This window comes from Populus trichocarpa, chromosome 1 (genome assembly GCF_000002775.5).
Source record: "Populus trichocarpa isolate Nisqually-1 chromosome 1, P.trichocarpa_v4.1, whole genome shotgun sequence".
Taxonomy (NCBI): Eukaryota; Viridiplantae; Streptophyta; class Magnoliopsida; order Malpighiales; family Salicaceae; genus Populus; species Populus trichocarpa.
This window is the reverse complement of record NC_037285.2, coordinates 45,096,424-45,108,685: the sequence shown is the minus strand read 5'-3', so window position 1 is coordinate 45,108,685 and position 12,262 is coordinate 45,096,424. Positions and strand designations below refer to the sequence as shown.

General features: G+C 36.2%; 3 protein-coding genes across 4 annotated transcripts; 1 reads left to right on the top strand and 2 right to left on the bottom strand.

Annotated features, from left to right (window-relative positions):
• Positions 1–183: 183 nt before the first annotated feature.
• LOC18095966 (CRS2-associated factor 2, mitochondrial) lies at positions 184–2,717 on the bottom strand. 2 transcript variants are annotated; one of them, XM_006370632.3, is made up of 6 exons: positions 2,161–2,717; positions 1,553–2,065; positions 1,330–1,457; positions 980–1,205; positions 731–858; positions 184–644 (listed from the first exon to the last, which is right to left on the bottom strand). In XM_006370632.3, the coding sequence occupies exons 2-6, from the start codon at positions 2,037–2,039 to the stop codon at positions 549–551; spliced, it is 1,065 nt and encodes a 354-aa protein (XP_006370694.3). In that variant the 5' UTR covers positions 2,040–2,065; positions 2,161–2,717; the 3' UTR covers positions 184–548. The 2 variants fall into 2 exon arrangements, with proteins under 2 accessions (XP_006370694.3, XP_052310783.1); XM_052454823.1 differs by having other exon boundaries at positions 1,553–2,716.
• Positions 2,718–3,551: 834 nt separating this feature from the next.
• Positions 3,552–5,402, bottom strand: LOC18095965 (uncharacterized). Its single transcript, XM_006370631.3, has one exon. The coding sequence runs from the start codon at positions 5,296–5,298 to the stop codon at positions 4,204–4,206; it is 1,095 nt and encodes a 364-aa protein (XP_006370693.3). The 5' UTR covers positions 5,299–5,402; the 3' UTR covers positions 3,552–4,203.
• Positions 5,403–6,733: 1,331 nt separating this feature from the next.
• LOC18095964 (protein FATTY ACID EXPORT 5) lies at positions 6,734–8,997 on the top strand. Its single transcript, XM_006370630.3, has 3 exons — positions 6,734–7,034; positions 7,980–8,067; positions 8,726–8,997. The coding sequence occupies exons 1-3, from the start codon at positions 6,836–6,838 to the stop codon at positions 8,796–8,798; spliced, it is 360 nt and encodes a 119-aa protein (XP_006370692.3). The 5' UTR covers positions 6,734–6,835; the 3' UTR covers positions 8,799–8,997.
• The last annotated feature ends 3,265 nt before the right edge of the window (positions 8,998–12,262 follow it).

Sequence of the window (12,262 nt, the reverse complement as noted above, 5' to 3'; positions counted from 1 at the left end):
TTTCTTGTACGTCTTAACATGCACCTAATTTTATGTGCCATTGGAAATCCTCAAGCATCAACAACATAGTATCAAAACTTGAATAGGATAACAAGACTTTTAAGGACCTGAAACTTCAGAGTTCTGTCTCAACTTTCTTTACACCTAAGATGGCATAATGACCCACGATCACAATTCCGGATATAGAAACAACGAAGGATATTGCGGTTTGACCAAGAGTAAGTTTTAAATACAATCTCAAACAAGAAAATACATGAGTTCTTGCAAAGTGATAAGATTGTACAAATCAGGCCTCAATTTTAGTCTAACAGACTGCCAATTTTAATCAAATGGGCAACGCTAGAGTCCTTTATGCAAAGGAGGTAATGGATGGACCTTTCGGCATTCTAACTGTCACACCAAACAAGAGACGAAGGATGATATGTTGTTGGTTTGATCAGGTAAACCAAGCCAATCCATGTTGTCTCAGCCAGCTGAGTGTGTTTAGAGAACAAGCAAACTCCAATCAGCAATCCTGGCTTGCCAAAAACATGATTCCAAGTTTGCGCTCAGGCAGTTGATGATTCCAGCTCCTGATTTCTCTTGCCCCTCCAAAGAATAATCTGCTCGTCCTTGAATAAAATAGGAACACAAGGTACCAAATCCTACAGTTTGGGAATAAAAGGTCATGCGAGACATTCATGCATGATCTTATAAATAACAAAATGTAATGCTTGAGTCATACTCGTACCTTTAGTTTCACACCAATCTTTTTGCAGTCACTCATACCCACATGTTTGCAGTCCAGTCTCACAACCTCCTCAGTTTCAAAAGCATCCCTCACTCTGTCAACCACATTCACATACACACCATTCCTGGCTGAACACAGATTCACAGCATTCAAAGTTAACACACCACTCACACACCCTCCTCTTTCAATCACCTTGAAATTTATTTAAAGCAACAATCTATCCAACCCTAGATAATACATTTCACTTACTGAGTTTCATCAGGGGCAGAGAATTCAATCCTCTGTTTCTCATTTCTTTCGTCTCTTCAAACGTCAAACCATCAGCTACATTCTTAACAAGCTTCGGATATATAGGCGCATAAGGCTTCCACAACATGAGGGGAATAACAGGCCGGTTCTCAGGATCATAATTTCGACCCCGATACAAAAGAAGGATATTAATGTTCCTATAGACAACCTTCCCACCAGATTTATCCTACAAAAAAACACTATCATCTACATCAGCTAACAAACACCAAAAACTATGTATGATTGGTTGATAAAATGAATTCCAACTTTAAGAAATAAAATTCTATGAGACTTTGTATTAAGCTCAACACCTCAAGATGGAAACAAACATTGTCCATATCAAGAGTTGGTACTCCCAAACACTTGATCCTCACAGCTTCAGCTCTCTTCCAATGGTTGTGAATATCATCCAACATATTGTGAGTAACCCCTCCCTTGCCTACCACCAAGATAAAGCAAACAAATTGATCAAAACAACAAGTCGTTCATTGGGCATATAATAGATGATATGTCATTTTAATGTAACTAAATTACCCAAATTGATTTGCCTGGAGCAATCACTATGGCGATACCGCTCCACTAGCTCCGCCACCTCCTCCTCCGTAAGTGGGTCCCCAAGAACCCGATTCCTCTCCTCCATTAACTTATCCATGTCCGTCTCCAACTGGGTCGGAGCAGCAGTGCCAGTCCATTTCCTATCAAGGCGACCGGGTCCAAATGGAGAAAAGCGTTTCGGTTCACGATACCCAATTGGCTCAATTGCAGGATTTGACTCAGAATATGAGTATCTGAAGTCAAAAGCAAGGTCCGATTTTACAGGGAGTTTCGGGTCGTTATTCGGGTCAGGCGTTTCTTTCGGCTCGGTGGTGTTTTTGGGTTTGGGTTTTTTGGTGAGAGAAAATGGCGGGTCATATTGGTCTTGAGAGAGAGTGTGGTTTAGGAAGTAAGAAACGTAGAGGGATTTTGATTTAGGGTTTTGGGTTAGGGTTTTGTGAAGGAAAGAAAGGAACTTTACTGCCATTTGGTGCAGCAGAAGGTTAAATTACACTGCTGTGTCAAAAAAAAACAAAAAGCTCTTGAGAGTTTATATTTAAATTATCAAAGGAGGTACAATCAATGAGGCTTCTAAGTGCAAATCACACCTCCTTGGATGTAGTGAATGAAGTCATTATGCCTTGTTCCATATAGTAAAGAAGCAGTCTTCATTGCTACTAGCATTAAAGATTTCTTCTTCTTCTTCGTTTTTTTTTGCAAGCAGGAGTCCATTGACTAGAACAGACACGACAGATACTGAAATGGCAGAAGAAATTGCTTTTACTGCAATTAAGTGAAGAACGACACAATTTATTCATATTGGCAGGTTATTAAGCTAGCCTGCAAGAGCGTGCCAACTAATCCAAAAGTTGTCACAGGCAGTAATCTCTGTTGTCCCTGTTCTATCTATAATCTTGATCATCCAGTAGTGAGGAGAGACTAAGCTTTACAGAATAAAAAGCATATTCATGTTAGTTTACGAAAAACCAAGCTATGTATATGAAAACAGACCAGTTAACTAAAAAAGGGTTGGAAATTAGTTACCAATTAAATCATAAAAGCCTAAAAGGGAACATAGAATCTCTCAAATTTCTAAGAAAACATGACAGGTTATGTTTCAAATCTTACTCCTTGAAAAGAAGACTCTCCCGTCTCTTGAACCATCAATCAGCCAACTATAATTAATATTGAAGTCTATTTAAACTTACTAGTCCTCCCATAAAGAAAGAGAGAGAGACCCTGACCTAGTGATCTTTGTCTCTCTCTCACCAAGTGAAAGATGGCAGTGACAGAATGTCATCTGTAAGTCCGAGACCTTAACTTCATTGCAATGTTGCACGGCACTGGTTCGCTCGTTCTTGATTTTCTTGCCCATACAGTGAAAGAAACCTGCCCTGATTGTATTTTCTTGATTTTTTATCACTTGAGAAAAAGCGATTTTTCAAAGAGAGTACAAGGAACAAACCAGAGAAACTAAATCCTACTGACAAAATAAGTTTTGAACCTTAATATAGCTTTCTGGTGGAGGTTTTGATAGCATGATATTGAGTGTTCGGTGAATTAAAAAAAAAACACCAAGAAGAGAATATAAGGAAATATCAGTGTAAAGCACAAGGGCTGAAAGTTTATGGCAGGATCATGACAGCTACTAAATTTATAGCTACAGAGTAACTGTCTTACTAATTTTCTCGCATTTGTATGCCTTGACTAGCAACTTCTAGAGTTCTAGTAAAGTGTTGCAATCTTCTACGATCCTTTGACCAATTCATTTATCCTGCATGATTGCCCTTCTAAATGTTTAATTTGAAAAAGGTTAGATTCTTGGATCGATCGATCCCATGTTGTAACTAAGCTGCTAATCATAAAGTGCATATCTTTTACCTTGTCAAATCAATGCATGCTTTTTGAGGAAGATTACATGAACTTCATCTTACTTCAAAATCTTGATAAAGGAGAATGAGAATTCATTAACGAAGAGAATTGTAGAATGAAGTTCAAGTACCTTGCAACTAAGAGCACACAATAAAATTACTTGACACAAAATCTGCAACCGAAATTACAATGTTCTACAGATACAACTCAATTCTGCAGTGCAGGCAAACATATTCCTTCGCTTACACATCTTGCTATTCTGGCACCATCTCAAAGATGATTAAACGCAGCAGTTTATCTTGCCATCAGCCTTGATCGAGTGCAAATCTGCCCTTTGCATTTTCTTGTCAAGAAAGTAAAGTAAAACCATCAGTTACAGCAAACTGCCATTATTTTTGGCATTTTTCACTCCAGTGCTAATGTTCTCTGCATCCGTAATGACTAGGGACAATTAATTTCAGCTACAGAATTCTTAAAAGCTGAGCTTAGTCGTATCGTGTATATCTTTTCTCAGAGTAATATCAAGACAATCAAAGGTCCATACACAAACTATTAAATTTCACTAAGCCACATCAACTTTCTACAGTCCACAACAGCAAATCAGGAAGACATGAATGCATGAGTCAACAACATAATTCAAGATAGAAGATAAGATGAAGCATCTCAAGTCCCAACTGGATGCAAGCACTGTGTTTTGAGGTTCGCAAGTCAATGAAGTCACCTCCATATTAAAATGGTATTGCATAAATAAGATAAAATTACAATAGCAAGCAGAATGATTACGCAGAAGAGAGCTTGCTCAGCCTCTCATTTTTAAATCTTCTTTGATCACCAACCATCGACTCAAAAACACCCAATAGATTATCCAAGCCTTCAGGATAATCCCCTATTTCCTCCAACGCATAAACAATGCTCTCAATAGTAGACAAATAACCAGCTTTTGGTTGTTGCCTAACCTCACTATACAAACTCAACCTATCCAAGTCCAACTTCAAATGCGGCAAGAACCTCAACCACGGATTCTCACAATACATTCTCCTTGCCTTTGACCATGTCCCATCTAAAACAATCAAATTCTTCGCTTCAAAATCCATTGCTTTAAGGCCATCAACATCCAATGCGTTCTTGCTAGGAAATAAAAGCACTGACCCTGGAGGCACCGCAACTTCAAACTCTTCTACCTCTTCCAATTCTTCACTCCCATCAACCCTTCTCCTTTGCAACTTTTTAACAACAAACCCTTTTGCCAAATCATCAACAGCCACCTTTGAGGCCAAAATCTTATCAAAACTTAGCCTTCTTTTCCACTGAACATGAGGCATCCATACATTACCAATACTAATATTAGTAACAATTCCATATTTACCTACACTACAGGTAATCACTGGCTCTTTACTACCTTTAGTTACATGACTGGCATCGAATTCATCAGCTTTATCATCCATAACTTGATAAAAATCTGAACTTTTTTCTCCATCTTGACCCGAACCCGAATCATGACCCGGGTCAAACAAATGGATCATGAACTTGGCATCAAATTTAACATCAGAAACAGTGCTCAAAGTGACATTTTGAAGCCCTACTCTTGCGATTCTTGCAGAATTAAGAGCGTGTTTTCTCTCTAGACTGTGTTGGAGAATGGTGATGTTTACCTTGTTTTGAAGACCCGGGTTCTGGATCCGAATGCAGATACAGAGACTTGCGGGTTTGGAGCAAGATGGACAAGTGGGTCGCTTGGATTTCAATTGGGTTCCTGGCGCTGCCATTAGGGTTTTTGAAGCGTTTGGGGTTTCGGAGGGGAGAGATTTGAGGATTGAATATAACGAGCTGGTTCGGGTTGGGGTTTGAATCCGGCTACCAAAACAAACAAGCATTAGAGAGATTTGAGGATTGAATATAACGAGCTGGTTCGGGTTGGGGTTTGAATCCGGCTACCAAAACAAACAAGCATTAGAGTACTCTGAAAAGTTGCGACGTTCTCTTACATGCAAACCTTAGAAATATAACTCCTTTTCAAAAAAACAAAAATAAAATAAAATAAAAAAAAATCTTTTTTAAATTAATATTATTTTGATATTTTCATGTATTAATAAAAAAATATTTTTTTATTAATTTTTTTTAATTATAATATATTTTTAAATAATTTTTTTTTAAAATAACCATATTTTTATATATATAGTTTAAATGTTAGCATTGATATCAATTTGACTCTTAAGCTTTCAAAATCTCTTAATTATAATTTTAAAATTTGATTTGGCATGAGGCTTGGTTGACGAGGCATGAGGATTAATCTAATTTTTTTAAAAAAATTAAAAAAAAAATTATTTTGATAATTTTTTTAAAATCATTAGATTTTGACCCGGTTTTATCTAAGTTAATCAAGTTATGAGGAAATTTAATTTTTTTACTAAGTTAATTTAGATCAATTTATTATTTTATTTTTTTAACTTGAACTGATAGATTCTAAATTTATCTATCAAATCAGTTTGGATCTACTTACCATCAAATCATTCTTGATTTTATAACTATGTTTTTAATTAATGAATCTCGACTATTTTTAAAATATTCTATCCATTTTTATTCAAGTTATGCTATTTCTTTGATTTAAATTAAATTATTTTGTAGAAAATTTAACTTTTTTTACTGAGCACTCTAACAGAAATGTTTGAAACGTGCTTGCATATTGTTTTTCTTTTTTCAGCTCTTTATTTTCTGTTCACTACTGGAAGTTCATGGTTGCTTCAAGCTTTGCTTTTGTTTTCTTTTCTGCCCCAAACCCATTAGACTTTGTAGATTTGGATCAGTTTGTGTCTCAATATTCTGCTACTTTGTTACATTTATAGTCTCTTTGGTTGGATGCACTCAACTTATTTCTCAAGAATTTTTTTTGACTGAATTTTTAATAATTCGGTAGATTTAACTAAATCCAATCTAGTCAGCACAAAAAATAAAAAAATAAAAAAAATAATATAAATAATAGATTGGAATGATTCATGGGTTGATTTAATAATTTAGATTTTTTCCCAATTTTGTTTTTAAACTAGAGAAACTCAACAAGCAAAATGTTTTTATAGAATGTTCAATTTGTCATTACTATGAAAATACAAGGACCATAAAGCAACAAATAACCAAACTTGATCACGTATAACTCACTCCTTCCCACCGTGCTTGCCACACTCCGATAAAGATAAATGGTCCCCCCACCACTTTCCATTTACAATTAGAACTAACAAAACGACCACGTTTTGTATCACTCCCTTGACAGTCCCCAGGGCAAATCAGGAAACAAAAATAATAAAATCATTTCATTTCTGGTCGACCAAAAACAGTTGACCAACAGAAAAATACTCATTCTTTGCTTGATCTGTGAAGAAAAAGTTTCGATCTTGGAAATCAAGAAATCCAAGAAAGATGCATGATTTCTGCTTCACAATCCCTTATGGTTTGGTTCTTGTGATTGGAGGGGTTATTGGGTATTTGAAGAAAGGGAGTATGGCATCATTAGGAGGTGGTGCTGGCACTGGATTGGTTCTTATCTTTGCTGGATACTTGAGTCTTAAAGCTTTTGAGAAGAGGAAGAATTCATTTCTTGGCTTGGCTATCGAAACTGGTATGACCCTTTTGTTTCTTTTCTTTGTTTCTTCCATTTGGTTGTAGCTTTTTGGTTTGGTGCTGTTCACGTTCTTGATTGTGTCTGTAATTTAACTTGTTATGTGTTTGAAATGGTGTTGATCTTGATAATCTATGAGTAGGAATGAGTGAAAGATGGAAAATTGAATGGATACGGACATTATGTGTGAGGATTTCCTTATTAAAAGAAAGGAGCATGGTGTTTAAGGCTTGAAGTATTTATGGAGTAAATAAGGTTCCTTTTTTGATTTAGATGAGATGGTATTTATTATTGTAATGGGTTCCTCTTGGTTTGTGATTATATATGCTATGTCTAGAAAATAACATTAGTTTGTGAATGGGATGAAGGGGTAGTGGAAGTAGTCATTTGGGCTTAAGTTGATTGAAGGGTTTTTGTTTTCAACTCGAATCATTCTGTGTATTTTTGGTGATTGGAGCATTCTCTATTACGAAGAGAAGTTGGTTTGTCGATCGGGGTGAATGAAATGACCCTTATTTTCCATGAGAGGGACTAAGCTACTCTCAAGTTTAATCTATGCATTAAAATGGATTGTGCGGAAAAACAGAAAAAAATGACCTTTAGTACAAGTGTATGTTTGTTGATGGTCATATGAATCCAAGAAGGGAAAATATCCATTTAACAGTTTATTTTGACTGAAATGTTAATTGGATTTTCTTCCCTATTCTGAATGTCAAGACTATGGTGCTTTTGTTGATCTTCGAAGAGGAGGATAGAAATGCTTTATATTCATCTGCGAAGCTTCAGATCCTGATCTTTTTTTGTTGACTAGGACTGTTAAAAATGAAGAAAACATCGCATCCTTCTCTTTACTACTCAAACTGTATTCATATTACTTCGTCGTTTTCCAATAGCCTGGAAATTTGTAATTATATTCATTCATTCATTCATGTGCCTTTGGAACAGTTTGTGCAGCCATACTGACATTTGTGATGGGGCAACGCTATATGCAAACCTCTAAGATAATGCCTGCTGGTATTGTTGCTGGTATCAGGTAAGATAAATCATGCTCTTTCGTCTTCCTGCTACTTTCTTTTCTGATTATATGTGCAATACCCCTATCATAAAATTGATTAGTAGATGTAAAAATTCATGCATTTGCCTTATATTTTGTATACATCTTATCTCACCTTTCATCCTCTTATATTCAGTGGTTATCTATTGTACTCTTTGCTGAATATTTTTCTAGTGTTTTCTGTGAAATATAAATCAAACGAGAGCTATTCAATCTGATTTTTGGTCTGGAAATCTATATTCCAACCTCGTTCTGGCATGGTATTGGCATAGAACTTTTCAGCTCTCTCTTGTTTAGTATCTTTTCTAGCATGTGCTAGTGCCTAAAATATATTGGTTCTGCTGTTGTATTGTGTGTAATTGCATCATGCCACTATGCCTTACCATTAACCTTGTGAAACCTTTGATCTAATATTCTAGAAGCCATGTTGCCAAAGTTTCTTTTTTGTTTACACTCAAAATTTCAGTTCTTCCATTCTTTTGTATTGTGCACGATTGCACCATGCCACTACACGTTAACTTTTACTTTATGAAACCCTCCATCTAAAAATCACCATATTAACGGGGATTTCCTCTATTGATTGAATCATTTATTTTGATTTCATGAGCTATGCACTTACCGTTGTGTTTTCTTGCAGTGCTCTTATGACTCTGTTTTACCTGTACAAAATCGCGGCTGGTGGCAACCACATTCCAGCTAAGGCTGAGTGAAGGCTTTTGAGGGTTTTTATATAACTGATTTCAATAGATGCACTGAGATTGTAGAAACTCATATATTTGTGTCGAGGAATTTTAAATTTTTTAACTGATTTGTACCAGTGTGTGCTGAAGCTATTAAATGTATGAGGCAAAATGTTGTTCAAGAGTAAAGTACAACCCCATTTCTGGCTCAGTTGGGGCGTTCTCTTCATCATGCTGAGTGCCTTTTCAATATTTTCCCTCTTTCCCCCTTTCCCCTTTCTCCTCGAACTGACTGGTAAATGAAAACCTGATGAGGAAAAAGTGATAAGAATTAGAGGTAAATTTTTAAACCTCTTATCCTCTTGCACGTGGGAGAGTTTTCACTTCCTTGGAAATCTCTTCAGTCTTCTCTTTCTTCATGTGAAGCATTGCAAAAAGCAATAGAGGAAGAAAATCGAAAGAGTGAAATTTTACCCAGTAGACTTCAGGCTTCGGATCTGCCCAGAAAGTTATTATTTTAGGTTTGGTTATTACATAGACAGTCTTCATTTGATGTAGGACAAGGAGGAAATTGAAGAGACTGGAAAAACCCTAGAAATTCACTAGGGTTAAACCAACACAAAAGAACTAGGAACAAATCCAACTAGACATATTTTCACAGTACTATATACCTGCTCTAACTTTCACAATTTACGAATCAAATTTGATGGCCGATCTTAAACCACATGATGACAAAGGCAGCAAAGCATCTGTCTTCGTGCATTGATTGGTGCTAAGCATTGGAATCAAATGCACAAAATAACAAATAATACAACACTGTTAATATAATATTCATAGCCGTGAGCAAGGTCAATATCATGCGTTTCTGATACAAGGTCAAACCAGCCAAAAACGTGTCCCACGTCAATTTTCTTATAATGCTGACAGCAAATTATGATCCAAATTTAGATTGCAACCTAACCTCGTACCTGTCCTAGGACAGTTGACACCTCTAAATTTCCACATCATCCGCAGAGATCAATCAATTTTTATGGTCCAAAAATGTGTCCCACCAATTTTTTATAGGTTAATCGCCAATTATGGCCAAATTACAACCCCGAAGACCAAAAGCAATTTAATTGTCCTCATAATTCTCATATATAAGTCACATGCCCACTTAACTTCAACTCCATATCTGCAGAAATGAATACATTTTTCACAATTTTTATCTTCCCTGTACCCATCTTCCTTCTGCTTACCAGGTGCAGATGGTCATCAGAGAAGGTTCCTTCAGGTTCACTGGGAATTCCATTAGTAGGCCATATAGCCTACACCTTCAGCGTGCCATGAGAGCCAAAACGGCAGAAAAATGGTTTCAACAAAGAGTGCAATCAAAGCTAAGTCTGTTTGGCAAACCAACTGTTTTCATATATGGCCAGGCTGAAAACAAGTTCATATTCACTAGCGATAGCATCACACTCGCCAAAGCCAAACACAAACTTTGACGAGGATTTTGGGGGATAAATGTTTGCCAGAACTCAGTGGACAAGATCACAAGCGTGTCGGGGATGCTCTTGTATCATTTTTGAAGCCCGAATCACTGAACCGTTATGTGGGGAAAATGGATGAGAAAGTCTGGATGCATATGGAGACGCGTTGGCAAGGAAAACAAGTCACGGTTTGTTGATGAAGTTTACCATGAATGAATTGCCCCTTGTTTAAGAAAGATGACCAAAACAAGTTTTTTTATGTTCGCTTATAGGTCCTGGCGTCCTGCCCTTAATCAACAAGCTAAAATTCAACATCATTTGCTCTCTTCTATTCAGAATCGAACGAGGAGGGTCTCGGAGAGATAAACTTGTCAATTTGTCCCAGTATATGATACAGGGAGTATGGTCAGTCGTCATTAACTTGTTTTTCACGCGATACAACTGCAGCCTCCAGGCAAGTGCAAAGGTTTGGAACATGTTGAAGGATCTCATAGCCGGAAAGAAGGTTGAATTGCAGAGGGGCGCTAATCCTCACCAAAATCTCACCTCTTGCCTGCTTAGCAAGCGTAATCAAAACAATGAAGAAGTAGTGAGTGAGGAGATTGTGGATAATGTTATTCTTATCTTATTTCGATTGCAGGACATGACACTTCATCTGTTCTGATATGATGCGGCTTTTTGCTAATGAACATTCAATTTATGCTGCTGTTCTGAAAGGTATAGATGACATTCTCTTTCTCAGTGTGATATCTATAATTCCGTTTCATTGATAAGACTTATCAATGAACACAAAGCACAAGCACTAATCTTTTATTGGGGATATGGAACTTTCCCTCTTAAAATGGTCCAAGATTAGTAAATACATTGCCAACAGCAGTGCAATGCAATGCTTATATTGATGTTCGTTGCAGAACAAGAAGAGGTAGCTAAGAGTGTTGAAAGAATGCCTTAAAAGCTGCAGAAGATCAGGAGGTTTGCTGATGGTGAGGATTGGCTGGAAGATCTCTACTAGAAGACCAAGTCTTTAGGAATAAAACTGTTTGAATTTTTTGATTTGTTTGTTATGTATTCTTCAGTTTTGATAGTCTTTAAGTTAAATTAAAACCCTATCTCTATTTAAGAGAGTTATGCAATTAATAAAAGCCATCTTTCCCATCCAATTCTTTTGATCTTTTACGTTTTGTTCTGCACTAAGCGTAAAACAATCAACAAATTGGTATGGGAACATATATAATTATCTTGAGAGACTTGTGAGTTGGGAGAACCAAAACACAATCAAATCAAACCACAAATACAAAACTAAAAAGAACACTAGAAATAGAAACTGACTCAATTATCTCACAAGATTCACCACCAGTCTTCAATGGTGATAACTATGAAGCTTGAGCCATCAGAATGACAGTTCATCTTGAAACATTAGATCTTTAAGAAGTTGTAGAAGAAAACTATGTTGTTCCTGATTTTCCAGCAAATCCAACAATAGCTCAACTAAAGATTCACAAGGTAAAGAAGACAATGAAGTCCAAATTTACAATCTGCTTATATGCTGCAGTGTCAAACGCAATATTCACAATAATTATGAATTTAGAATTTTCAAAATGTATTTAGGACTATCTTAAAAAAAAATATCAGGGCAATAAAAGAACTAAAAATATGTAGGCTCTCAACTTAATCAGAGAATTTGAAATGCAGAAGATGAAGGAGATATAAAACATCAAAGATTATGCTGACAAATTACTAAGTATAATAAACAAAGTAAGATTGCTTGGAAAGGATTTTTCTGATGACGGAATTGTGAAAAAAAACTGGTAACCATGCTTGAAAAATATGAGTCTAAGATTTCTTTATTAGAAGAGTCGAAAAACTTAACCAATATATCTATTGGAGAATTGGTAAATGCTTTGCAGGCATAAGAGTAGAGAAGATTGATGAGACATGAGGAATCAATGTAGGGGGCTTTTTAAGCAAATGCTCAATACTCATGAGGAGGCAAAGACAAGAGATTCAATAAGAAGAAAAAGGCTG